Genomic DNA, 27,448 nt, shown 5'->3' on the forward strand with positions numbered 1-27,448 from the left:
TATTATATAATTATTAGTTAGGAGCATTAATTTAAGGGAGGAAAAGCGTGGTTGACAAGCCACTTCGAGACTGGACTGGAGTGCTTTCATCAAATGATGCATGTGGGTTGAGCCATTCCCATCGTGGTGGCCAGAGCTGGTTTGGAAGAGATTCACATAGAGACTACTGTACTAGTAAATATAATATATTTTATAATTATAATTATATATAATTAAAAAATTAATTTATTAATTAATATAATATTAAAATATAATTAATAATTTTATTATTTAAATAATTATTATATAATTAAAGAATTAATTATTATCTAATTTGAAAATTAATTATTATTTAATTAGAAAACTAATTACAACTAATATTTTTTAGATTAAAATAAGTGTAACTTATTAATTAATAAATTAATAAAAATATTATAAAATTATTTATAAGTTTGAATCTCACAAAAGTAAATAGACACGTGAATATCATAATTTTATATATCAAATAAAGAATTTTAGATTTTAAAAATATATAATATTATATAATATATATATATATATATATATATATATATATATATATATATAGAGAGAGAGAGAGAGAGAGAGATTTTGGCATTCAATTCGTTGACGGAAGTACAGTTTTTGCAATAATTAAAAAAATTAGGACCCGTATCTAAGAATAAATTATCTAATAAAAGATACTTTTCCTAACATTTTATTCATTTTTATTAAAATTCAGAAAAAGGTGTAACAATATTTTATTTACTTTTAAATTTTTAAATTTATTAATTCATTTCACTTGTTGCAATAGCAAAAAGCATTTTTAAGTCTTAACTTTTTAAAATTTGAAACCGAAATTGAAAACAAAAATTATCTGAAGTATCTAGAAATAAATTAGCAATTAAAAATGTTGGTTAAATTTCTTTTTTCTATGGCTGATAATCTCTCTAAACCTAAAATTAGAAATAATATTAAATTTATGTTGCTAATATTAAAAAAAAATGTATGCAAATTACATTATTAATTTGGGCAATTAAGCCTGATACTTTTAGTTTCAATCTTAACGAAAACTCTTTATTAGCCCTAAACACACAATAATATGATAAAAATAAAAATAAAAAATACTTAAGAATTAAAATAGAAATAATTTATTTTTTTAATGCAGCAATCTCTCTTTATGCAGAAGATTTTTAATACATTCCATAAGAAGTAGCCAAGATTTTTCTATTTCGCACATGTTATTATATTCAGACATGAATCATCAGTCTACTTTGATTTTTCAGTAGATCATATGTCACGATGACAAAATAAGAGGATTCTTCAGTTTTATCCAAGAAACTTTCAGATGTAGAAAACAAAAAAGAATTGCAGCCTTCAAACTATTGACTTTCTAGAGAGCCTTTTATCTTATCAATCTACCAACTGGTCTCTGCAAATACATTTTACGTATCCCAAACTTCAATTTTAAACATCTAAAAGCAATGGTTAGAAAAGAACTGACACTCTCTCCCAAAAAACCTTTCTCCGAAGGGGGCAGGGATGAAGAACTTATGATCCCTTTATCATCCGTCTTAGCCACTGTAGAGGTTTATGCTTCTTAATGCACCAAAGCACTGATCTCTGGATCCAAAATGCACCCCGTTTTGTATCCGCGGAATGTCTGACCCAGTCTTGATTCACTGAAACATTTGGGAATAACATGCAATGAAGCACTCAAATGTTAAAAAGCCGAAGAGACATATGGTACATGCATTAACAGAAGTCCATGCATAAAACCTCCACAAAAATTATTGAAGCCATCTTAAAGGCGTGAAACATGAGTTAGCTCAGGAAAACTGATTCTGGGAAAAGGACAAGCAAAGGAAAACTAGGAAGCTCTCAATATAACATCACTAAGCCATGACCAAACGCTTGTTTCAGGCAGCCTTCCAACTAATGATGATCAGGTCAAAAAGAGAAAACACAAGTATGTATGCCTTGGTTCAGCAGTAAGGTTGTTTCATTTTTGCATTGAGAAATCCAATCCACACAAAATATTTTCCTATATGTTATATGCAAGTAACTCATGCTAAACTCTAACATGGACTGGACTAGCTTATAAGAGCCTAAGAAAAAAAGCATGAACTGCGCAGAAATATAATTAGAACCTGTGATGTGAGTGAAGACATGATGTGTGCTCAACTAAATGCTCATAATTTATAGGACCTAATCACAGCTTATAAATAATGATGTGAATCGCTTTACTGAGGTAGAGTGCAAGAGCACATCCAATGCGCTGTCTCAAGAACTAGGTAATTGATATAAATCAAAGACAATAAGTTTATCACAAATAATTGTTTCAAATCATATAAACAATATGTACCTTGATAAATCAGTTTTTGTTTGTTCCAGAATTACTCCCAATTACTGAATCTTGCTTCAGCATTGATTGTGATGCCTTTCGGGGTTTTCTATACCACAAAAAAGCCGACCATATAGTTCTCCACAACACCCCATTTGCAAAGTGTGGTATAAATATGCGTCCCCAGTATGGGTAATATGGACCAGGCAATTTGATCAAACTGAAAAATATTGCAATGGCAATCAGATGCCATGGAACTTCTGCATCCTGCAAATGAAACAGTAAATAGATTCAAACAGGAGAAAAAAATCATGAACTATAATTTTCTTTTCTTATAATTTTCCTTTCATTCATCTAACCCAAACAGATAAAATATAAAAGCAGAACGCAGTTGCTCATACAAAAATAGGGTTTTCTTCCAGGTGTTCTGCTCTTGTATCATTAGAAAAGGCTTTCAAATCACGGCCTAAAGAATTTTTTTTTTTCTTTAGCAACAGAAATTCCCCTCAGATAAGAGAAAATTTTAGTTCAGATCCATATAAGTAAGAAGAACCAGTTGTTGCTGATATCTGTTTCAGAATTCAGAATCTAGCAACAACTAATTTGCCATATATTTCCACTGAATGTGGCGATTTATCAGTACCACAAAAGACTCAGATGAGAGCATGTTTAGTGCAGACAAGTATTCCAGGTTCCCTCAACTAAGTTTAAGATGTCCTACAAAGTGATTCTGCACTTAATTTATGTTTCAACCTTGAGAAGTGGAGATAGTTCCAAAGCGGTCTCCTTTAAAATCCCAGCAACAACAATGCCAATTAGGAGGGGGAGTGGGACAAAAGATAGCTTCTTGTGATGTGCACAATATGACATCTCACTAAGGGAGGAAACTGCCAGTAAAGGTACACATAAGTATTTGACAACTGCCACAACTAGATCAAGGATGAGTTGAATGAAGTTCTCCAATGCTCTGTTCCAGGGGAAGCGCTTGACTGGCTGAGGAGAAGTGTCCCATAAATTTCTTGCTTTGTCAATAATATGGTCTACATTTAACTTCTCAGGATCACCAGATTGTCCTGCAGCCACATTCATTGCACAAGAGATATTGAGCCTAGCATTCCGAAAGCTCTTATTCAGTTTGCCACAAAAACAGCTGCGGTGTGCTTCAAAATACTGTGATGGCCCCTGAATCAACTACAGATGTTTAGTAGTGCAGGAAGATGCATAAATAAAAATCTTGGCAAAGTACGAAATCGGGAGTGAACGACATGCCACAGCCAGATATTGTAAATGCTTTCTTCTACCGTCTTAAGACATTATTGTATATAAACTATTCCAGAATATGGACTAGTGGGACTAGATATTCCAATCACATATCATTTACTGCCATTGGCTTATTAACACAGTAATTTATAAACTCCATATATGTTCCTAATACTTGAGAGTCCAGTTTGGAGGTCTTAGATTCAATTCCATGAGGTAGTAAAGGGGGAAAACTGCCTATCTACAGTTCAGTGACTGGACCAGAAAACTGTTTCAAACATTAAAATACACTAATTCTGGTAAAAATTTAACAAAACAAATAGATGGAAAAAAAAAAATTATTAGAGGTCAAATCACTATGTAATTAGAATAGCAAAGTCAGATGGACTCTAGTATTAAGTATCTATTTAATAAGAACTCATTACCCCAGCAACAATTGCTAACAAACTCACTCTATCCTTGGCAAATGAAGAGTAAAATTTAGTCTTTCTAGCAAGCCTGCCAACCAAATAGCAAATGTGAATTGACTATATGAATTCAAGGGTCACAATTACATTGTATTGGAGGAACTGCACATGCTTCTTGCTTGGCAGATTGGAGAAACAAGCTAGATAATAAAACTTATCAAACTCAAAAGTTAATGCTTCTATATAAAAGTTGATATATTGAAGTACTGAATACCTTCCAGGCTATCATGAAAATGAACAAGTCTCTTAACAGGGCAAACAAAATACAAAAATCTAAATTCGTCATTTGGTTGAACATAAAATGTCTTCGTGGAAACAAAATATACGTTTGAACTTTGTCAAAAATCAAAAGACTGCCCCTTTGTTCATGAACAATATCACAGTTCTTCAGAACACATGTTTAGATGAGATGATTCACCCATTCCAACATAAAACTATTCCAAAATCGGGTTTTACCAATAACCAAGCAAATCCATATAGACACAATTTTTATAAAAACAAAACAAAAACAATACTCATAACACAGAAAGTCTATTTAACGTAGGAAATAAAACGATTTCAGCTCAAAAGTAGCAGAACCCATATCCCAAATTAGCATAAACCATTAAAGAAAAGGATAAAAAGCTAACCTTGAGCCTTTGGATGGAAATAGAATGAAGTCTCGGACCAGGTTTAGTGGAGATTTGGAGATGAGAGGAAGGAGATAATAAGGATGATGATGGTGATGATAATGCCATTTGAGAAACACCTTTTAGCTGTGGGAGATAGAGACGCTAATTGATAGTTGAGAATCGAGAAAGGGCCATTCTTCGAATTCAATTCAAAGATAAGATTTTTAGTTCAGTTCGTTCGAGAGAAAAGCTGCTTCTTTCTAGACTGAGAGGGTTTTAGGAGGCAGGAGGGGCTATGATCCAGTACTGGTGATTTCATAAAAAGTTTGTAGCAGTCAGGATTTTTTTTTTTTTGTACATTTTTCTTTTCAAATTAAAATTAAGTTTGGTCTAGGCGTCTAGCTGATATTGTTAAAATTATCTTTTGTGACTGTACTTTAGCCGAATATAAATGAAATATTGATATACGGTTTTTATTTATTTGTTTTACTACAAGAAGATGATGTTAGAGCTGATAGTCTGAACATGGGGGATTTTGCACATAAATTTGGTCAAATTTATGTGTCAGCTGTTTTCATTTCAATAACAATCATTTTAGTGAAAGGATGGGACACCAGGAAAAAGATAGCATTAATGGCACACCACCTCTCTAATTAAATTCCTACAACTTTATTGAAATTAAAATTACAAACAGAGAAAAAAAAAAAAGGCAGAGTTGGTGGTGCAATCACAAAATCCTTCAAATCACAACATGTAGATCTCCATTAAATAAGCTCATCTATCATCTAAATTACATATCCCATATCCACCTCAAGACCTTGTTAAGTAGGCCTAAGCAACGCTCTCAGCAGTGAGCCAAAATCCAGACCTCTTCCAGGCAGAATATATGAGCTTTAGTAGAAAGAAAAGTTACATTCCACATTACCTGCAACTAATAAAATAGTATAATCAGCCAATGATATAGTTTACTGAACAAAATATAAATCCATTTCACATCATAAATGGAATCCTTTTCATGACATTTAAGGGAATAAGATGGTTAAATAGGAAAACGAATTCAAAGTAAATTGGACAAGCATGAATTAACATGGTCAAAGACCCTTTGTCATGCAGAATCACAGGACTAGGGTGACATGCTTACATGTTTAGAGACAAGGAATTAAGGTATCAAGGAAACAAGGGGAGGCAGCTAAGCCCTGTATTTTCTGGAAATCCCATCATTATGTTTAGATTTTGAAGAGCTTGACCAGAAGCTCCCTTAACGAGATTATCAATCTACACCAAAGTTTTAAAAGATTAGCTCATGACAATATTAAGAACAACAGGGAAAAGATGTGCATGTAGTGAGAAGAAAGTTTAGCATAATGATTGAGGAACTGATACATACCACTGATATAATTATTGCTCTACCAGGAATTCGGTCAGGAAAGACATTCATGTAGCAATAATTAGAACCTCGAACGTCATGAGTGCGAGGAACAACTCCTTTCTCCAATAACTTGACAAATTCTTCACCCTGTTATAATTATCAAAGAGAAAATAGACAAAAGAACAACTCACCCTTAATCAGTGTAGAACAGATAACAAATATATCACAGCAGACAATTAAATGGCCTTCCTTAAAGTACAATCACTTAAAATTCAACTCAAAGATTCCAAGAGGGGGGGGGGGCAGTTAGACATCTCACAGGCTCTCCTGCCTATCAAGGAAACAGGGACAGAACGACCATGCTAGCTGCATCCAGTTTCATGCATTTGCATGGGATCTACTTGGATCATAGAAAAATAGCTACCTCAACTTTTCTATTGAAACTGCATCAACCTTCTAATCATTTTAATCTTTCCAACATTAGAGTAACATCTAGTTTTTTTTCGGAAATTGCACCATAAAATGGCCAATTTTCTGATTAGTACCTAAAGAATGAACGATGAACTTCCATTTTGTGTTACTCAAGTCTTGATGCAAATTTACCATTAAAAGAATTTTCTTATGCATAAATTCTAGGAGAAGAGTTTGACTCTACTACCAGTTTTGATCAGCAATATATGCACTACTAGTTTATCCAACAAGCAGGACTAGTACTTAACTAATAGAAAGATTACAATATACCTCATAGGAAACCTTTAATTGCTGGTATAAATCCTCAATTGTCACTTCTGAAGCCATTTCCACATATATTGTTGATTGCATCCCTCGGCTCTGAAAAATGAAAAATAAAACACTAAATGAGAAGCCAAGATAATATAGTCAATAGGTTTTACCACATATCAATGAATGACTGTTACCATGGGCATCAAGTGTGGGGTGAAACTGACAATTACTTTTGAACTTGCAGCATCAGATAATCCCTGTTCAATCTCTGGAGCTGCAATTTAAAACCAGAACTAGTACTCAGCCCTAATACTATAACTGAATATGACAATGCAATTAACAACTCATGTCATAAAATCCCATTTTCTATGATGAGAATCACCATGACGATGCCTTGTAACACCATAAGACATAATTCCTTCTGTTAATTCAGTATACAGATTTGCCACCTTAGCACCACGCCCTGCATAATGTAATAGCCATCATAAGCTTCTGAAGAAATTGGTTCTAGTAGCACAGCAAAAGGACTGCCAATCATGTGTATCAAGATGTAAGATGCAACAGATAAAGCCAAACCTGCTCCGCTCACACCAGATTTTGCGTCAATAATGATATTTTCATATCCAATAAGATTAGCCTGGAATAATTAGAAAATCATTAGGCGTTCAAAATTAAAAGAACAAATAGCCTCACCAACATTAGGAAATCAACGATGAAGATATAACAATCATGTTTGAAACTAAAACATATGAAAGAAATCTAAGGGAAGAGAATGCTCCGCCAAAATTCGGAATTGTCAACTATGAATACATATCACATCCTCCTTATCAGATATTAGTCCAATAAACCTGAGTTGAGATATGGTATTTCCTTAGATAACAAAAGCGTGTCCAGGGCAACCAAAGTCCCAAAAGTAATTAAATCAAGTTAATGAAGCAAAGGTCATGTTGATGATTAAAAGCATAAATTTAGATAAACTTTTATAACAAAATAAATGCGGTGAAGATACTAGAGAGGAGGTCCTAAGGAAAAATAGCTCGATGCCAAGATGATAAAAGTTATTATCTGAGAAGTATGCGTATACAATTAGTCCTCAAATACATAATTCCTTTGGAATATAATTAGTAGCTTTCTTAACAGTTAATTAAGATGTTGCAGAATATTTTCTGTCACCAAATTATTCACAGCTGATCAATTAAGTAGCAGGAATACTCGAACATAACAACAGACACAAACCTTTATCAAAGGAACAAGAGGGAGTTGAATTGACGTTGGATAGCAACCAGGATTAGCAACTAAGCGGGCACTTTTTATTTCCTCTCTGAAGATCTCTGTCAAACCATATATGGCTTCTTCCTGGATTTAGAAAGAAGAACTAACCAAAATTAAATATAAGACCATCATTTCAGAAAGGATAATAACTATTCAAGTTCCCAAACTGATCAGAGAAAAGATGCTAGTCCTAGAATATAGCTTCGCATCAGAACAAATGGACTTATCCTCACAGTGTGGCATGTTGTATCCCCAATTTGTAGAAGTAAAATTTGAACTTTATTATGTAAGCAGGTAAAGAGTATGAAACAAATGCAACATATCAATAAAGTGAATTACCAAGATATTATCCAACCAAAATGAAAAAATTAGATACGAGCCAAAGAATGAGAAGTGAACCACATTACTCAGTCATCTAACCATTGGCACATAAAAATTGAACTCAAGGCCAAAGACACCATATTTACATATAGTACATGATGCCTCCATAACAAATTCACAAGTTCAAATACTACAATAAAAATTTGTATTTTTTCCAAATATTTTAAGAAATGCTTCAGTTTGCATTTCAAAGAATCTTTTCCACAAATGAAAATTTACATCTAAGCCCACTATAAATAAATAATCTATGCTTAAGGGACATGCATAAGTACTCAGAGGAGCAATGGATCTGAGATACCTCACCTGCAATTTAGGTGCTCTGTGCGGTTGGCCATACCATTCTTCATACTCAGAGATATCTCGTAGCCTGAAGTCCTGAGAAATTATTAGATAATACATGATATGAGCATATATCGAACCTCTAAATTAGTGCATGATGCCATAGAATCAGGACTATAAAAGAGTGCAAACTAGGGAGTGTGTCCAAAGCATACTGCTGAAAGATCGACAACTTTTAATCCCTCAGGAAGGCTTTTAATAATTTCCTGCAGAAAGCATATATGAACGGGTAAATGATAGAGACCAGAGGGTCAACAAACAAATTCCCTTGAAACGATTGGTAAATGGACTGAAAGATATACTGGGAACAAGAAGTGACCTGTGTGGTTCCATGAGGCAAACAACAGAATACGGCATCCACATCAGAAAACTTTGCATCATTAGTAGAAATCAAAACTGGTAAGTCCTGCAAATATAAGAAGAATTTTTCAAATAAACTCTTCAACTAACTTTCTGCCGAAATGTCTTTTCAATAAGGTAAATGTCAAATGACTAAGGAAACACCTAAACAATTTCACACCATTCCTAAATGTTATACTTGGACCTACTCTAACTATAAATGCTTTATCACTTGTGTGCATAATACATTAAATAAATATAGAAAGGCTCTATTTTATCAACCAACGTCCAGGAGAACATACCAGGAGTCGTATCCATACCTTTTGTGTGATCAAATGAGGAAACACTGACTCTATTGATTTGCCAGCATTTCTATCAGCAGTCATCACAGTAATGCCAAAGAATGGATGGTTAGCAAGAAGCCGAATAATCTGCCAATAAAATATAATTTTTTTAAAAGAATTTCATCCTTTAATCTCAAGGAAAATTACCATATTAAGTGTGAAAAGAAAAAGAGACCTACACGTACACTAATGAACACAGCTGAAACACAGAAAAACATCATTTTCTTTTACCTCTGCACCAGTGTAGCCACTAGCACCAAGAAGAGCAACACGAACTTGCTTTTCTTGCTTAGAATTCCTAATCTGCAAGCTTTTTCGTGACGCATTGGATCTCCCAACATAAAGTCTATACTCACATTGTTTCCTCAATTTAGAAAATCTCACTTCACCCTGAAATTCAAAATGCACAGTTTTTTAAGCATTACTTCAATTTTATATTATAAAACGATCTTTTTGTAGAACCGGAACAACTGACCTTCCATAAGCACTCTCTATCGAGACAAACTGAATTGAAAACTGAAGTGCTCATTTTTTTTTTCTTTATCAAATTCTACAAAGCCGAAGGGTGTATTTATAGATAAGTGAAGATGGGTTGAGGAATAGGATGCTTAGGATGCTTTTAACAGAGAGATGTGAAATTTGAGGTTTTTAGTTCAGAAAGAGAGAATATAAACATAAAGAGAGCTTCTTTTTTAGTTACTTTAGTATCATCAGAAAAGAGCAGCAAATGCCTCTTTTACAATTGGTTGGACCAAACAAATTATTAATGGTTTTTGTGGGATTTGGGAATATGAACAGAAGAGCTCATTTTGTTCATAAAGTTAGAGAATTTGATTAAATAATTCTTATTTTCTTTTAGCAGTCAGCATATAATCGTAGTAGAGAGACAGAGATAAGAGGACGGAGGAGGCTTTTAGGTTTTCATATATATATGTGTGTGTGTGTGTGAAGATGAAACGACGTTGTATTTGAGGAATAACACTGGGTTTACACAACTTATTAGAGAGAAAAAGAAAAAAAAAGAGATTCCCATTAATATTTTTGAGTTTAGAACGAGAGAACAAAATTATGAAATTCTCAATTTCAAATATGATGATATTGTAATAAATAACGATTTATTTATTTATTTATTTATTTAAAAGTTCGTAAATAACATTCGATCATAAAGCATAAGGAAAAGGAAATGAATAAGTTTGAGGAATGAAGATGAAACAACGTAGCATTTGAGGAATAACACTGGGTTTACGCAACTTATTAGACAGAAAAACTTCCCATTAAAACTTCTAAGTTTAGAACGAGAAAAAAAAAATTATGAAATTCTCAATTTCAAACGATGATATTGTGATAAATAACAATTTATTTATTTAAAAGCTCGTAAATAACATTCGATCATGAAGCATAAAGAAAAGAAAGTGAACAAGTATCAATTTTCATTGAATTATATATTATATTTAGTTATTTACATGTAAATACTGCACAACAACAAAAAGAATTGATATACAGCTCGAGAGAAACGGTATGATATACAGCTGAACCAGAAACTCCAATGGAAAACCAGATAAATGAGCGCATCCAAGCTTGACTTCTATCTGTTGTTACGATCGCTAGCAAAAAGCTAAAATATCCATTCTTCTTTTTCAGACAGCTTAGTGCTGCTACCTGTCTAAAGCAGAAAGAAAAGAACTTTGGCTCCTTCTTGGAGTAGTTTGACAGTTCTCATTCGTCCTTGAGTTGCTTAAAGGCGATGCTTGAGGCATTAACTCGGACAACCGAATTCTTTCATTGGTAATTCTATTCTGTGAATAAGAAATTTAAGACTTATTAATTTCCTTCATTGATATGTATTCTCAGGTACCGGGTAGTGTTCACAATCTGCATTTGCCAGAAATGAGAAATCCAAAAAGACAACAACACAATCCGAATGCGCGTGCTTACCTTAAACGTCAAATCTTGGCATTCTCTTTCTAGCGAAGTGATTCTGTTTTTCATCTGCTCAAGTGCCTCTTCAGCCACCACAGGGCTTATATTGGATACTGGTTTTGTTATTCCTGCTGCCTGAGATTTTCAACAATATGGGAATACTTTTTAGATGTTATGGCCTTTTGATTTCGAAGTGAAAATGAAGACTGAATGAAGCTATTGAAAGTGGATAACCATTATGTTCATACCTTCAAAATACTGGTACATAAGCCCAATAACTTCTGTGCTATTCGCGTCCTGTCCTCCTCAGTTTCCTGCAGCAGATTCAGCTCCATGATTAGCCATCAACGATAGATAGTTATAGATTAAATCACAATAAAGGTTCTCTCTCTGTACTAACTATCAGTTTGTTCATTAATTGTTGTTCCTCATCAAAGTTTATGTAGGAACTTTTTCCAATGGAAGCACGATAATGGGCAAGTTCCTCCTTCACCCGTGAAAGCATGATCTCTGACCGTTTCAGCTTCGCACTGAGATCTTCATTTTGAATTTTAAGCATGTTGTTCTCCTCCTGTTGAATATAACAAGATCCACCTTAGTTTGATTAGGAAGAGAATTAATAACAGAGAAATTACAGATGCCATGCTGGTGTCAGAATGCACCAAACAAAGTTCAGCAAATTTTGATTTTCTTATAATTCAGAAATTTAATTGATTTAATCTTGCCTTGATTTTTGCATGGTGATGGATCCGCTGTTGGATGTTTTGCTGGCCAGACAGCTTCTTTACTTCACCTTCAAGTTCTATCACTCTCTTCTTGTTATTTACATTCTCCATCTGCATGGATTAGGCAAGCAAAGAGAAAATACCTTCAGAAAGGAGGAGAAAAAGCAAATGTCTCCTTCAGTATGTGGCTTAACTCTATCAAATCCATTAAAAAATTAAATACAAGTTATAGACTCAAAATTTTCACCTTCAACATTTCATTTTCAGTTTTAAGTAACTGATCTCTTTGACGAAGTTTTTCCAATGCTATTTGTGCTGCCACCATCTCAGCCTGTTTCCGATCAATTTCCTCTAGCCACCTAAATGTGGAAAATCATAAACGTGCTGCACAATTTTATTTTTTTCCTCCTCTGGGAGGGTAAAATAATGAAGCAAGATAAACTTACCCTCGCCTCTCCTCAATAAACTCGTTCAGCTGCTTTCTGAGCTTCACAACCTCCTGCTGTTCCTGTATGGAAAGTGGACGCTGTTGAGATAGAATATCCAATAGTTATCTGCTATCTTCACTGTCACCTCAAAGCATAACATAATACCTTCGGTTGAGGTTCTGAGCTATAAAGTTGAGCTTTCTCTGCTATCTTCTGCACTTGCTGGTTATCCAACAGTGACTGCCAAACCAAAGGAAAACATAAATATAAAGTGGCTCAATGAAAAGGATGGGTCATATCACTTGTGCCAAAATTATTAGTTTAAACGGACACTAGAGCAGGATGGCAACATATACCATAGATTATGCTATATATTATTTATAGACTACTTGAACTATGTAGCTCACCACATAATTTGTCATATCCAACTTCACTCCCAATAAATCTCGAATAACATCATGTGTCATGCTCTCAGCAGCAGCTAATCTTGCATTCAGTGCAAATACCTGGAAAAAAGAACAAGCACATCTAATAACAAGATTACTGGGGCATGAAGATGAACGGAGATTTGGATTTGCAAAAGCCTACCTCTTTCTGTCGACATACTGCTAGGGATTCTAGCTCTTCAATACGCAACCTAGCAGCACTAAGCTCCTCATCCCTTTCAGATTTTATTTGTTGTGCCAAACCCAATCCAATGCATTTAAAAGGGGAACCAGATCCCCTAGACTTGGCAGCATTTTTCTCCAACTTGTTTGATGAAGAATTTGTAGTGTGGGAGAAATGGCCATCAGGTTTTACTTGTTCAGCCATGGCTTCCAAGGACTTGAACTATTTCCAGGTTTGTCAAATCAGAAACTATGAAGAATTAGAGAAAAAATGCAGTTTAAACTTCAAATCCCAGCTTACCTTCTGCTTATATTCACTAGCCTGAGCTTCTGCATGCAAATTTAACTCAGATATGTGTTCCTTGCATTGGGCAACCTGCAAATTTTAGTCAAATTCTGAGACCTTATTAGAAAACACTGGAATTTAAAACTTAGTTTTCGACTGCACAGGACGAGGTTAAAACATAGTGTAGAAGTACAAACAAGAACTTCACCTCTGCATCTTTTTCTGCTATATCCCTCTCAAGAATTTGTAACTGCTTCAGGGCTTCTTGAAGGTTTTTCTCCTTCTCATCTAAACGCCTGCAGGCAAAACAAAATCATGTTGGTGATTTGAAGCAGCATGTCAATATTTACACAAGTAGACCGCAATTGAAGATAATGAATCTAAACAATTGATGTAAACCATTTCATGTCAGTGTCAGCACTTCTAACATTCTGCATCTGATGATTTAGCGCATGAAGCTCATCTTCTATCTCCTCTCTTTGCAATCTTTGCCGATCAGCTTCTCCTTTAAGAATGTCAACCTAACAAATGTACATATAGAAGACATACAGGTTAGAGAAGTATATAAGTTCAGAAACTTTTCTTGAAAGTTAATTTAATACAGGTTAGAGAAGTATATAAGTTCAGAAACTTTTCTTGAAAGTTAATTTAATAAATGAGGATGAACAAGACAGTCATTATTGAAACTTATGCAGACGAGTCAGGTTCTCCAACCTTGTTTTCCAGCACATTAACAGTGCATTCTAGCTCTTCAACGGACCTCTCTAGTAGCTTTACCTCTGCTTCCTTTTCTTCAGCATATATCTTCTTGGATTCAGCTATCTGCCATTAACTCAACCAATTAGACTTGTGAAAGATTGCAAGGAATGCTCTGTATATTAGAACATGAATGATAAACTGCCAGAAAAAAAGAGAAAAAAAGGCTCCATATCAAGGCAGGCCAATTCCATTCAAGTTGTTTGAGGGTTTACAATGTGCGCCAAAAATCAGAACTTGCCTGTTGTGCCTCCAATGCAATAGCTTCATTTTCTTCAGCCCAGGCCTGTGTGTTTCCAAGCTTTTCTTTCAAAATATGGATCTCTACTTTAAGCTGGTCTCTCTCGGTAGTAAGTTCATCTAAGTCACTCCGTAAATACTCAATTGTACCATTCATTTGACCAAGAGTATTGCCCATTTGTGAGAGTTCCATCTCCAAGCTCTCTGTCAAATTAGTTCTCTCATTTAACTCCTCCTCAAGCGAATATCTTGCAGCTAAGGCCTCTTCAATTTGAGTTCTCAGCTCCTGATTTTCAGAAGAAGACTTTTCCAAAGACTTGCTTTCCTTTTTAAAATCCAACTCAAGAGCAGAGATAATTCCTATCTTCTCCTGCAACTGAGCTTCAAGCTTCTGATTATGTATAATAGCCTCATCAAGCTCACTCGACTTTGCAACAAGTTCATCTTCTAATGCCTCAAGGGAGGCCATCATTTCCTCAATCTTATCCTTTTGATCCTTGGAATTAGATGCAGACTCTTGCAGCAGGCTCAAATCAAACAATAAGCCTTTCATAATGTCATCCTTCCTTAATAGCTCGGCATGAACACTCATGTTTTCAGATATCAGCTCTTTAGCTTGGCACTCCAAACAATTGATTTCTTTTATGAACTCAGATGTCATCTCAATTGCTTCACATAACTCCTGAAACATTTTGTCTCCAACCATGTTTTCTTCTTTCTCCAGTACATTAAATAATCTATGAGTAGCCATGCCCACATTCTCCACTGAATCAACAGACTTCTTAGAGTTCAAGCTTGCACTGATGAGTGCCTCATGCATAAATTTATCACGAGACTTGAGTTTATTTCTCAAACTAATGTTCTCATTCTTGAATGTATTCACTTTGTCGACAAATATTTGCAAATCCTGGCCTTTTGAGCTTAAATCTGCCATGGCAACAGATTGAGATTGCAGGAGTTCATTCACTTCAGCATTTTTCACTTTCAGATCAGACTCTAGACCAGCAATAACAGTGTTCAAGGAGAAAATCTTATCTTGCAACCTCTGATTTTCCATGTCAGTGATGTTTATATGGCATACAGATGATTCCATTTCAGAACTCCTCTTCTCCAAATCTTTGAGAACCAGATTATTCTCTGTCTTCAACTTCAAAATCTCACCTTTAAGTGACTCGTTTTCCTCTTCTAACCAGCTCATCCTGCAGAGTTCTGCATCTTTATCGTCCAGCTCAGTTTGAAGTGTGCTTGATGAAGTTTCCAACAGGCGAATTTCCATCTGCGACTTCTGGTTTTGTTGATCAAGAACAGAGATATGGCTGGAAGAACAATCCAATGCTGTTTCTTTGGTTTTCAACTCCTTTAGCAGTTTTTCATATTCAGTTTCAAGTGCTTGAATCTGGTTCATCAGTCTTGCCTTAGTTTCCTTAACTTCACCCAGTTCACCCTTCAAGGCATCATTTGAACAAGCGTCATCCTTCAGCAGATGAATTTCAAGTTCAAGAGCCTCATTCACCTCATCCATCTCTGTAATTCTTGACTGTAAATATTGAGCCTCCCATAGTGCTTCTGCAACTTTTTCTTTAAGAAGAGCAATCTCAGCATCCTTAGCCATTAAAACTGCTTCTTTCAACTCTCCATCTACCATTAAAAGAATCATTTGTTCCTTTACAGATTCAAGAATAGAACCACATTCATTATGCTCTCGCTTTGCTGCATCTTTCTTAAAAGACATCTCTTCTAGCTGTGTTGCCAATACAAGTGACTCAATGTCTTTTGAGCATAATTCTACCATAAAAAGCTCAGCCTGAGAATTTAGAAGCTCCTCATTGTCTTTCAGCATTTTCTCTTGACCAAGAAGGGACTCAATGTTTCTATTACCGAAGTCTAAATCTTTCATTAGAATAGAAAGCTGAGATCCCATGTAATTAGACCTCTGTAACATTATTTCCTCTTGTAACTGCAGGTCAAAGATCTTTTTCTCAAAAGTAGTTATCCTGGTATTAAGCTCCCCAGTTTCCTCTTCTTTCCTTAAGATACGATCAAAACTGTTCTTAATGTCAGCCAGTAGTTTCCCCTTAAGAGTTCTGCACATCTGGAGCTCTCTACTTGACCTAGAATTATGCTCCCTCAGACCAGCAATAATGGTGTTTGATTCACACAAGCCATGTTGAAGCAAACCATTTTCTGCATTCAGTCCTGTTACTGTTTCCAACAATATGCCCATATGACAGAGATGTAGCACTGATACAGCACAGTCCTTCACGATTATCTCAGACCAGACATCTTCAAGCCATGTCCGCACCAGCTTTCGTGAGTCTAAAACCAGAGTTTTAACAGAATGAAAATCACACACCACAGACATGTAGTTTTTCTGAAAAGTAGACTGGACGTGTGAAATTATACCCTCCAGCTCCATAACCAGCTTATTCATTTCCATCAAGCTCAAGGCATACTGCTTTTCAAGGTCTTCAACTTGCAGATCCTTGACAGAATTGGTAGATTGCAAGCTGCTAACCTTACTCAGCAGTATATCCTTATCATTAGTTAATGAAACTTCTACCTGTTTCAGTCTGTCAATATCAAGTTTCATTGTTTCATTGGCTATAATCAGTCCATTGATCATGATATCTGCTTCTTTCATGGTATCTTGGGCCTCTTCAAATTTGGCAAGAATACAAAAAGCTTCAGCTGCCTTTTGGGCTGCAACTATCTTCGCATCACCAACTTCCATCTCAAGAAACTGCATAGAAATTGTTGAGAATGAAATGATTAAGCTGTTGATAACTAAATATTTAATATTATGTATTTCATGGGCAGCAAAAGAAAAAAGAGAATGCTACCATGAAAAGACTGATAAATATCTGATAGGTAAATCTGCTATATCTGACTGGGAAAAGCAAAAGTAAAAATGCAGGCATGTACAAAAACCAGTGGGTTCTTTATTTACACATCATTTCAATTGTATCCCTATCAGGTTTGTTATTCTCCATGGGGAACCTAAACTAGCAGTGACTTACAGCAGAAAATTGAGAAAATAAGTATAGAAAATCTGACAAGTTACCTCTTTTGTTTGGCACCAACAAGATCCAGCTTCTTGGACTATTTGTTCAAATGCTTGTAGCTTGCGATTAACAATATTTATTTTCTGTTCAAACTCCTTTTCAAAGTTACTTATAGCTGCTTGAAGTGCAAGCACGAAGCATTTCAAGCTCTCTTGACTACGCTTCTCAGACAACAATAATTCTTCTTTCTCACAACGCAGTTTTGCCATCTCCATTTGCACCTGTTGCAAGCTTTCAAGGGCAGACTCTATTTCCTTTTTGAGAAGAATAACGGTAACATCTCGATGACACACATTCTTGGAAGCCCTTATGAACTCGTACTTTTTATCACAGGAAGTGCTGCATGAACTGTTGCTTATATGAAGAGCACAATCAGGAACATCAGATCTTAAGTCCTCTCCAGCATCTGTCTGCAACAATGTCCAGATATACCAGTTAAATCAAATTTCTGTCAGAGACAACCGCAATATAAAAGAAATGTAAAGGAACACCAGCTTAGCAGAAAGTAAGAGCATTAGCTTACCCGTCCATCGCTGCTGTTAAGAGGCAAACAAGTTCCCTCTGATTCATCCATTTCAGGACTTACGCCATGCTTTAAAGGAATGCTCATGCATGACCTGAGTGAGGATACGCCAATTTGCAACTCAGTTAGTTTCTCTCTTGTCTTCAAAATGTCATTCTCTTCAAGCGCTTCAAGCTTTTGTTCCATACCATTGGCACGTTTCTCCTCCATCAATAGTCGCTGTTGAAGTTCAGAATTTGTCTCTCTCAAATCTACTAGTTCCATTCTCAAAGACTGGCTCTCTTCCTCTGCCTCTTTGATAGCAGCAGCCTGGACATTTAGAAGGGCGTCTTTCTTCTGATTACATTTTGTTGATTCACCAAGTTGGACATCCTTGTACTTCAATTTATTAAGATTATTAACATTCACTTCTGATAGCCTATTCACTATCACAAAAGCAGCTGTTGCACAAACTGATGCTTTACTAGCATGAAATTCTGCCGCCTTTACCTTGTCCTCCAGCTCTGCGATGGTAGATATTTTTGCTTTTAACAGAGAATTCAGTAGGATAATTTCTTTTTCCTTTTCATTGCACTCCTGCTGATGTGCTTCATTGATTACTAGTGCTGCTCCTCTCAAAGACTTAAGCATGCAATCTACATCATTTCTTTTATTGTTTGCATCTTCTAAACATTTGCCAAGTTCTTCAATCAGCAACTCCTTTTCAGAGATGATTCTTACTAGCCTGCCAACCTGTTCAGAGATCCAAATTCTTTTCTCTGGAAAGGTACTGGAGATAAGGTCAAGCTGATCAGAGGCGTCTGTAAGTGTATCTCGCCCATCTGCAAGAATTTCTTCCATCTCACAGGCCAAAAATTCCCATTCATCAGATACTTTTCTGAGTTCTACCTCTTTACCCTTTAGCTTCCCATGTAACTGTTCATTGTCTTCAGTTAAGAGATGCAACTTTTCTTGCAGCTCCTTCATTTCAGTTTCTAGAAGCACCACAGCCCTTTTAGTCTCCATTTCTTTCGAATGGCAATCATGGACCTGCTGCTGAAGAATGGATAGTTCTTCCTGCATGCAGACAATAACCTCGGCAGTTTCACCTTCTGCCTGCCTACGGATTGCATCCATTTCTTCTTCATTGGTTGCCTGAAAGGTGCGATCATTTTGGTACCACTTATTCAGTCTCTTGGCCTTCTCAAGGGAATCGTGCATCCTCTTCAATTTTGTCTGTAATGTGGAGTCATCGCCCTTTGATTGGTTAGATGGGTAATCTAAGAATTCCTTTGTAGAAAGTTGCTCTGTTAAAGCTGTTATTTTAAGATCTTTTTCACTCAAAAGCTCCACATAATGACTGCTGCTTTTTCTCAGGTCTTCTATTTCATTTATTGCTAGTGTTTGCTCAGACTCAAGGGCTTCAACAACTGACTTTGCCTCCTTCATTTCCCGAGTGGCATCTTCACATTGTCTGCTTAAAAACAGAAGCCTTTCTTGGGCCAGCTCAAGTTCTCTACCCAAGCATGTTGTCCTTTCCTCTGCTTCACCACGAGATGATCTCTCTTCTTTGAGAACCATCTTTAATATGTCCAATTCCAGCTGTAAATCCAAAATTTCTGCTGCATGCTTCATTGTTGAAAAGTCGTGCATGCTCTCCGCCTCATTTTGAACTTCCATAAGTGGGCCAAGTTCAGAAGTTAGAGCTTCTGAAGAATCCTGAAATTGATAGCGGGCTTCAACATATGCATGACACAGGATAAACACAAGGGAGAAACCAAGTGTGTGTATGTATATGCATATAGCTTAGCCCAATCCTGCTAGTCATATGTAGTGATGCTATGGAAATATTGTGCATCCTTTTGTTATGATCCTTCTTATGCAAGCTTCTTGTTCTTTTATATTTATAAGTGCGAAACATGGAAGTACCTTAATGGTTTCATTCTGGGTGGTAGAATTCAGATTGTCCAACATTAATTGCAGACTATTTATTTCTCTGCAAAAGATGAGAGAATAAAAATGCATCAGTAAAGCAGAAAACTCAAAGCAACTATTGAGGGATTCTGGCTAGAATAGAAATACATATAAAAAAAGCGCAGAAAAAAGCAGGATTGAGATTCCTTACCTGCTTAGTTTCTGGTTCTCCTCTAAGCAAGAATTGAGGTTACGCCTGCAGTCCTCTAATTCATTGAGGGCAGTCTTTAGCTGAAAGAATTTAGAAAAGGGAAAAGTGAGCTTATTAAGTATTAATAAATTTCAAAGAGGAACAATTCTGTCTTAAGAAAGCAGTAAGCAACCTCTAAGTGAAGGGAACTGTCTTCATTGGCAATGCACGTAGCATCCTGAGTTAAAAAAGGAAAAAAGGATATTCCAACCAGTAAGAAAAGCAAAGATACTTGGTGTCATGTACAAAATTTTGGCACCACAAAAAGGACAGCTAAAGGAGAATGCAACAGAAGCAACTAAAGTTTGTAAAGAGGGGAAGCGAGGAAGATTAAATAAGATAATAGATACACAAACCTGTGGTTGGCCATTTACTTTTGGATAGCAATGCGGCAAAGATTTCCCATCAAGATAATGAATAAGCTGCAAAAGATAGCTTTTTTAGTTTCATATAACAAATCAAATGAGACAAAATACTGATGTTGCTGCCAATTCAAAAATACCTGCTCCCGAAGTTTAGATAATTCATCCAAGATTATCTCTCTCTCCCCTTCTTCATAGAATTCTTGAAATCTATAGATAGACAGTGAAAAGTCAGTAAATAGTAGATAATCTTCCGTTTTTCAGGAAAAAAAGAAAGCCAAAAACCTCATCACTATATTCCTTAAACAAAACAAAGAAAAATTACCTTCTAAGTTGGTCCAAAAGTCTAATATTCTCCAATGCAAATCGCGTTACTTCTGGATTTTTATCCACTTTAGCTTGAAGCAGCTGAATCTCTTCACAGAGTGCTCTATTCTCTTCAAGCAAATAAGTATCTTGAGGTAATGAACCACCAAGAAGTGACTCCATTCTTTGAATTTTGTCTTCCCGAAATCGGAGCATCATTTTGGTGCTCCTGGTGTCTTCCTCTCTTTGACGAACCTGAGGTAGTCAACACCAGATAGCTTACAGTTCAATAGGCAAAAGGTAGGACATAAACACCACTACCAGATTAACCGATTAGTAAAGGCAAAATACCAAACGATTCAGCTGCTCAATTTCAGCTTCAAGTTTTTTGATGCAAGTCTCAGCCATCTGCTCTCTTCTCAATGCACCGGCAAGTGTTGTCTCCAGAGATTTCAACTGTTTCAGCGTCATTTTTCAGTAAAATGCAATGCATACTTAATCTAGAAAAATTGAGGAAAATTAGGGTATGGTTGATATCAACTTAGCATGGTAGGGATAACAGACATCCTGAGAACAATTTAATGACATACTAAATCACAATATTCCACTTTGGACATTTATAAATGAGGAACCATATGTCTGTGCCTCATCATGTCACTTCCTGCTTTTTGTGTTCTATAACAAATATGAATCAAACTAGTTCCATTTTTATGTAAATACCATATAGCTATTTGGTAATTATCATAGTGCAAAAGGAGACCTGCTTAGTAGACATTCTAACGATGCCTTTCGATTCAAAACCAAGCAATCCATCGACCTGCTGTTGATCTGTTTCGTATATATTGTCCCTGAAAGCAGCATCTTGTACTTGACTTGTACCTTTGACGGTTGAATCAAAAGACAAAGACCTAGAGACATTCTGACGTTTTAGGAGAGAGAGCTCCTCCTGTTCCACAAATGATTGATTCATTTCTGTACAAGTTATTGGTAAAACAGTGATAAAAATGGTTGTCAGAATTAAGGGCACACCTTAAGAAGCCGTATTTGATGCTGTAGCGCAATGACATCCCCAGTGGAATCTTCATTCACCACAGCCTATACCACAATAAAGTTCATACCATAAATTAATGAAATTCATCCACTCAAGAAAGTCAACTATAGTGCATATATCCAGAAACAAGCTTACATTGTTCTGGATAAGTTTTGCTCGCTGAGCAAACTTTAGTGTGTTAAGTGTTTCAGCTGCACAGCTGCAAAAGGTAGAATTTGAAAGAAATAAACGTCTCATCGTAATGTTTTAACAACTGGCAAACTGAAACTATAGAAAGCAGTTTCAAACAAGCAAACCAACCAGATAGAAGGGCTGACATTAGCAATGATCATTGTTTTCGAATTTCCACCAAGTGAGTCCTGTGTCATTTTAGTAACTTGCATTATTAGTTTATTACGCCATGACTGAGAAACATAATGGGCGGGTGGGGAGACAGCAATAGAATTAACCTGAAGAAGGAAGGTCAGCCTTGAATCCCTGTAAGGAATGTGCCTTGGCCGGCCATTTGCCACATCAACTAGAATCATGATTACATGACTGCAATAGCAGTTCAAGTCCATTTTATTAACAGAGAAGACAATAAACCAAATAAAAACACATAATAAAAAGAACATGAACTAATACTTGTCAGATGAATATGATAATAAATATAGTACCCTAATGTGGACAATGATTTGTTAATATTTGCAGCTTCCTTTAGACGCTCACCTTCTGCACCTGAACTCTTCTGCCTGTATTTGATATTATTATCGTGATTCATGAATGAAAATATAAGATCATATTTATTTCACCAAATTTCAAAAGCAATGTACTTACCTTTCTGAACCGGCAAGATCAACCAGGTTCAATCTAGCAAACCTTAGGTTAGTTGTGGAGTCCTTTTCCCACCTACTTTCAATAACGCATGTAAAGACACTATGTGACCTACTGCTCTCTCTATTCATATTCGTTGCTGCAACTTTTCTATTCAAAGAACCCTATATGCAACAAAGTTTTTGCTTATTAGAACACATTCTTGCAATGTGAACATAAGCAATGACACAAAAAGGATGGAGACAGGGATAAAGATGTAATGAAGGATTGCTAACCTGAGTCAATAGCTTCAGAATATCGCCCACAGTTTGAACTTCAAATTCTGAGAGATTTTCTACATAGACACCCTTCTTGACATCCTCTCTCAGCTACAAACCAAGAAAATAGCATAAGTAAAAATATCTCTAAACAGTCATAGCTAAATTACTTGCAAAAGAATTGTTAAACTTACTAGCAAATTGGCAGATGAGGGATCAAGGAGGTCAGTAATTTGTTCATTGTAAATCTCTAAGAAAGAGCATTTGCAATTATATTTTAGTCTTTCATCCCTCCGACTTTCTTCTTCCTGCAATAAAATGAAGTTAAACATCTGAAAACCTAAGGATTACTCCCTCCATCTCAAAAAAACAGTCCATTTTCAATTTACATGTAGACTAAGAAATATAGGTTATTTTTACTTAATGTCATTAATTTTTAACACTAATTCTATGAAATATCCTTGTTAAACTTTCTACAAAACCTACAATTTTAAAATATCCTTGTGATGATATCTATATTTATTAATGAAGGTTATTTTTGACGATTACTTACTAAACTAACAAATTAACAAGGAAAGTAGATTGTAATTTGGGACGACCGAAAAGGGAAAAATGACTATCATTTTGGAACGGAGGGTGTATATCATTCACGCTTCAATCTACAACTAGAACTTTTAGTATTTCACAGGTCATCGTGTAAGCAAAACATGACATGGACTAAAATTTTATATGCTTATATACAAAATTCAAGTGATAAATTGAAAATATCAGGAAAAGAGTACATACAGCTTGAATCCTGGCGAACAAAAATTCAAATATCCTTGGTGTCATTCCACGATGTGGGCTGGGCCTGACTTCTAAATCATCAATTTCACCGAGCATTGTGTATGTCTTCCCGCTTCCAGTCTGCATGATCTTGAACTTGTTAAATTATGTCGATATGTATTCATATACCCCACAAAAGATACTATTGGGATTGTAGTTTCAAGAGTACTATCCTAGAGCATCGCAATTTTAGAGAGTCTTGGGTATTTAGCTACTTTGCTTGCATTTCATAAACTTTCCAGTTAGTGAAACAAATGGGACAAAAATGGTCATTCTTGATGCAGTGAGAAGAGTAAAAGCTAACCATAAGAACGAAGTAAGGGACAAGAGGATCCAAAAAGATGGATGATGCTTATTTGTTTATCCACTCGCAAAGACAGCTAGAAACTATATACGATATCTGAGAAACCCTTAAAGTAGAACTGTCTTTAAAATGCATATGAAACTATTCCTTGTACACCTTATGGAACTTAAGAGACACGCTGGAGAAATCCGAGTCTTCCTGTCTTCCATCACATTGATATTTAACTTAGACATATGTGCATAAAAGAAGAAAGCGCTCTCTTAGAAGAAGAAAAGCAAAAACATAATTATTATCGATGGATCCTGTTTATGTAGAAAGACTGCATTCTCAAAGTAAATAGCATTGTATTTATTGCATCATTTATGCAAGTTACATAAAAAGATAAAGTTAAGAGAATATATGCTAAAAGGAAGTGCGTTTTAAGTTACCACTTTCTGTACCGTTATGCATAGTTAGCCTACTTACGACCAGTAATTAGACTTGAGGAATCTCAAGTAAAAGCAACATAAATGATGTCAAAAGCATACTATAGTTTTGAAATTACCTGACCATAAGCAAACATACAGCTATTATATCCAGATAAGCAATTCTCAACCATTGGGAGACAAGCCATCCTAAAAAGCATTTCCTGCAAATGACAATTTATAACATTTCTTAAATTCTAAAAATGCATCAACTAATAAATCAACTAAATTCATTTTTCTATTCTGACCTGATCTACTGTTTCGCATGCTACATGATCAAATGTGAAGCGAGTTTCTGGTTGCCCAATCCAAGTTAAACTTTGGGCACTTTCTTGTTTCAAGCATCTGTTGTACCCGTGGATACTTTTCTCCATGCTATTGAGAGGACGCACACGTATAAGAACCTAGATTAAGTCAATCATCATCAGCATAACTTGCAAAGTATCCATTCAAAAAGAAAAGAAAAGGGAAAACAGAAAGCAAAAGTTACAGCAACCAAGCTGAATGCAAAATTCGAATCTTGCAAACATTACCAGCAAACTCTACAGTCAATGCACCATCATTCCTCTTAAACATTCCTCAGAATTCACCTTCTTCTAGATACTAGGCCATACCAAACTTAAAACATTATTTAAAATTACAAACCGACACCTATAATGCCACTTTTGCAGTTCTCTACTATAACTCTTTGATAACGCTATCTCCTAATTAAGCAAAAAAAAAAAAAAAAACAATGCAACAAATCAGACCTAAAAACATAAACTCACCTGTACACTATGATCCATCCAAAATGATGGATCTTCTTTAAGATCAAAATGAGGCACGTCAACAGAATTAACAACAGTGCTAATCAAACCACCACCAGAAACCGGAACCCCTCTGTACAGCGCAGCAAAATTCCCTCCACGACCACCTCCATTACTCCCATCAAGCTTATTCCGAAACCCTGAACTCACGGGAGGCTTAGAAACACTCTTAGTAGGTGTACTTTGCGTAGAATTACTCTCAGAATAACCGGAATTAGCCCTCCCTATTGTCCTTGTCGACCTTGGAGTCATACTAGTCATCGAACCCCCTCGACTCAAATAATTATTCATATCAGTCCTCACTTCATCACTGTGATTGGAGTTAGGTTCGTTACTATTCCTCTGAGCCCAACCGAATCGGTGTTTACCATGCTTATCTGGAGTACGGAGAGGCAAAGTGGAGTCAGCATTTTTAGGTTTAGATTTTGTTGGGGTTCTGTCAATTCTAGCTCGAGTTGCTAAGCTAGCTTCTTGTTCAAATCTAGGGTCTTGAATTGTGTTTAATGGTGGCCTATATGATGATGATGAGTCAACGCTGGTTTGACTACTCACAAATGAATCTCTAGGGTTTATAGGTACATTCTCAATTTCTTCATTTTGTTTCCCAGAATTTCGACGCAGGAATTTGAAATCTCTCAACATCCTGATAAATGTAACAAAAAAAGAATTAGTTAATAAATAATAGATTTCAAGTTTTGGCAGCTAAAACTGAAAATTGAATTAGAGAGATAAAACCTGAAAGTGGAATTGAAGAACAAAATCTGTAGATTTCGTTTGAGTAAAATCTTTTCTTGACTAGTTGATCTCAGCTGGATTTTGATTTTGTTTGTTTACTTTTTCTTTAGGGTTTCTAGTGGAAAACGAATACTGAGAAACTACTGGATTTCAATTCCGGGAAACATCTCTCTCTCTCTCTCTCTCTCTCTCTCTCTCGCTGGCTCACTCTTTTGTTGAGTTGTTGTCTTTCTCTTTCTGTTCAGTGTTACAAAAAGATAAAAGTGTGTGTGAAGTTTGAATTGAGAGAAAAGGCGAGGGTGAGAATGAACGGGTGAGATTGAGTATAGATTTCAAAGTGAACGGGGAGTGAGAGTGTCGCGGTTTTGGGATTTGAAATTCGGGAGGGGCTTTTTGGTCAAATAAGTAAATTACAGGGGTACTATTGCTCTATTAATTATTATGTCTAATATTCAAATTTTAACGGCTATACTTGCATTGCCTACGTGGCTATTGAGTACGGCTGGGTGAATGTTGAGGGTCGGATCCGGGTCGGCGCAACAGTTCTTCATTTTGATCGAGGGCCGGGCCTGGCTACTGGGGTCCATATAAACACACCTATTTTTGAAGTTCAGTCAGGATTCGATCAAACCCGGTAAAGGGCTCAGTTTGCCAGGAACTACGGATTACAAATTACGATTCATGAAACAAAATTTAACTTTGTTCTTGACATTTTGATCCAATAAACCTTTTAAAATTGGCCCCGTCAAATATTTTTGGGTGAACCTTGCACGTGATTCTACTTATAAATGTTATCATAAGTAATTTAAAATTAAACATCCATAACTTAATAATATTATATTATTGAATAATATTTAAAACATTAACTTATACTAATTCATGAATAAATCTGAAATTAAACGGACCGTGTTTAAAAAAATAAGTGAATTAAATTACCTATGAATGAATTTGATTTAACTTATAATATTTGATTATGGTTCTACCTTAATCGATTTAAAATTAAAGAGATAATTATAAATTTAGTGTCTCAACTTATTAAAATTGAACGATTCAAAGTTTATGTATAAGAACTTTGGCATCAATGATATGAGCGTTAATTTAATGGAAAAGTAATTGTATGTGAGTTGGGATTTGATTTTATTACTTATTTTGCATCACGACAACTTATTTAAAATTAAAACATGTTGATGAAGTAATTAGGTTAATTGGATGTGTTCACCGCAGTATGGTAACAATAGCAAAGAGTATGGCAGCGATGGTGGCAGCAGTTATATTGGCAATGAGTTTGGTGCCGGTGATTATGTTTGAAGGAGTAAAGAAAGAAATTGAATCAAATTAGGTTAAACTCCTTATTTCTCTTATTATTAAGGTTTTTGGGTTTTTTTTTTTTTAATTTATAAGAAAAT

The 27,448-nt window shown here is 35.5% G+C and overlaps 3 protein-coding genes across 5 annotated transcripts; all 3 read right to left on the minus strand.

Moving 5' to 3' along the window:
* Positions 1–1,107: 1,107 nt before the first annotated feature.
* LOC8283263 lies at positions 1,108–5,158 on the minus strand. Of its 2 annotated transcripts, none has more exons than XM_002521789.4 (4): positions 4,680–5,158; positions 3,077–3,505; positions 2,345–2,590; positions 1,108–1,661 (listed from the first exon to the last, which is right to left on the minus strand). In XM_002521789.4, exons 1-3 carry the CDS (start codon positions 4,785–4,787, stop codon positions 2,354–2,356), a joined length of 774 nt encoding a protein of 257 aa, XP_002521835.2. In that variant the 5' UTR covers positions 4,788–5,158; the 3' UTR covers positions 1,108–1,661; positions 2,345–2,353. The 2 variants fall into 2 exon arrangements, with proteins under 2 accessions (XP_002521835.2, XP_015576446.1); XM_015720960.3 differs by having other exon boundaries at positions 3,077–3,514.
* A 153-nt stretch (positions 5,159–5,311) lies between these two features.
* LOC8283261 (probable N-acetyl-gamma-glutamyl-phosphate reductase, chloroplastic) lies at positions 5,312–10,445 on the minus strand. The gene is made up of 14 exons (XM_002521788.4): positions 9,904–10,445; positions 9,660–9,818; positions 9,405–9,515; positions 9,065–9,151; positions 8,901–8,951; positions 8,710–8,781; positions 7,990–8,109; positions 7,330–7,390; positions 7,136–7,216; positions 6,948–7,027; positions 6,772–6,861; positions 6,049–6,177; positions 5,803–5,936; positions 5,312–5,592 (listed from the first exon to the last, which is right to left on the minus strand). The coding sequence occupies exons 1-13, from the start codon at positions 9,955–9,957 to the stop codon at positions 5,829–5,831; spliced, it is 1,203 nt and encodes a 400-aa protein (XP_002521834.1). The 5' UTR covers positions 9,958–10,445; the 3' UTR covers positions 5,312–5,592; positions 5,803–5,828.
* Positions 10,446–10,841: 396 nt separating this feature from the next.
* LOC8283262 (kinesin-like protein KIN-12F) lies at positions 10,842–26,380 on the minus strand. 2 transcript variants are annotated; one of them, XM_015720994.3, is made up of 38 exons: positions 26,043–26,377; positions 25,269–25,950; positions 24,750–24,905; positions 24,582–24,665; positions 23,695–23,814; positions 23,103–23,216; positions 22,927–23,019; positions 22,655–22,815; positions 22,495–22,569; positions 22,288–22,375; positions 22,139–22,197; positions 21,974–22,037; positions 21,817–21,882; positions 21,548–21,733; positions 21,139–21,243; positions 20,807–21,042; positions 20,622–20,691; positions 20,476–20,541; positions 20,253–20,297; positions 20,081–20,160; positions 19,885–19,951; positions 17,977–19,674; positions 17,453–17,863; positions 14,393–17,131; positions 14,110–14,217; positions 13,795–13,916; positions 13,604–13,691; positions 13,411–13,485; positions 13,090–13,332; positions 12,909–13,007; positions 12,667–12,741; positions 12,520–12,581; positions 12,321–12,432; positions 12,074–12,184; positions 11,749–11,919; positions 11,597–11,662; positions 11,364–11,483; positions 10,842–11,224 (listed from the first exon to the last, which is right to left on the minus strand). In XM_015720994.3, the coding sequence occupies exons 2-38, from the start codon at positions 25,947–25,949 to the stop codon at positions 11,084–11,086; spliced, it is 9,057 nt and encodes a 3,018-aa protein (XP_015576480.2). In that variant the 5' UTR covers position 25,950; positions 26,043–26,377; the 3' UTR covers positions 10,842–11,083. The 2 variants fall into 2 exon arrangements, 1 of the variants encoding a protein (XP_015576480.2); XR_003079454.2 differs by lacking the exons at positions 10,842–11,224; positions 11,364–11,483; positions 11,597–11,662; ... (5 more) ...; positions 12,909–13,007; positions 13,090–13,332 and having other exon boundaries at positions 13,824–13,916; positions 26,043–26,380.
* Between the last annotated feature and the right edge of the window lie 1,068 nt (positions 26,381–27,448).

Source organism: Ricinus communis, chromosome 5 (genome assembly GCF_019578655.1).
Source record: "Ricinus communis isolate WT05 ecotype wild-type chromosome 5, ASM1957865v1, whole genome shotgun sequence".
NCBI lineage: Eukaryota > Viridiplantae > Streptophyta > Magnoliopsida > Malpighiales > Euphorbiaceae > Ricinus > Ricinus communis.

Coding starts and splice junctions, on each gene's coding strand:
- LOC8283263 (XM_015720960.3), bottom strand. CDS start 4,787: ATGGCATTATCATCACCATCATCATCCTTATTATCTCCTTCCTCTCAT. Junction 3,515..4,679: donor TTTCCATCCAAAGGCTCAAG/GTTAGCTTTTTA, acceptor AAACATCTGTAG/TTGATTCAGGGGCCATCACA. Junction 2,591..3,076: donor AACTATCTCCACTTCTCAAG/GTTGAAACATAA, acceptor TTTCATTTGCAG/GATGCAGAAGTTCCATGGCA.
- LOC8283262 (XM_015720994.3), bottom strand. CDS start 25,949: ATGTTGAGAGATTTCAAATTCCTGCGTCGAAATTCTGGGAAACAAAAT. Junction 13,008..13,089: donor CAGTATGTCGACAGAAAGAG/GTAGGCTTTTGC, acceptor TCTTTTTTCCAG/GTATTTGCACTGAATGCAAG. Junction 12,185..12,320: donor CTGAAAATGAAATGTTGAAG/GTGAAAATTTTG, acceptor TAATCCATGCAG/ATGGAGAATGTAAATAACAA.
- LOC8283261 (XM_002521788.4), bottom strand. CDS start 9,957: ATGAGCACTTCAGTTTTCAATTCAGTTTGTCTCGATAGAGAGTGCTTA. Junction 9,819..9,903: donor ATAGAGAGTGCTTATGGAAG/GTCAGTTGTTCC, acceptor TTTGAATTTCAG/GGTGAAGTGAGATTTTCTAA. Junction 6,178..6,771: donor AATTAAAGGTTTCCTATGAG/GTATATTGTAAT, acceptor TAATTATAACAG/GGTGAAGAATTTGTCAAGTT.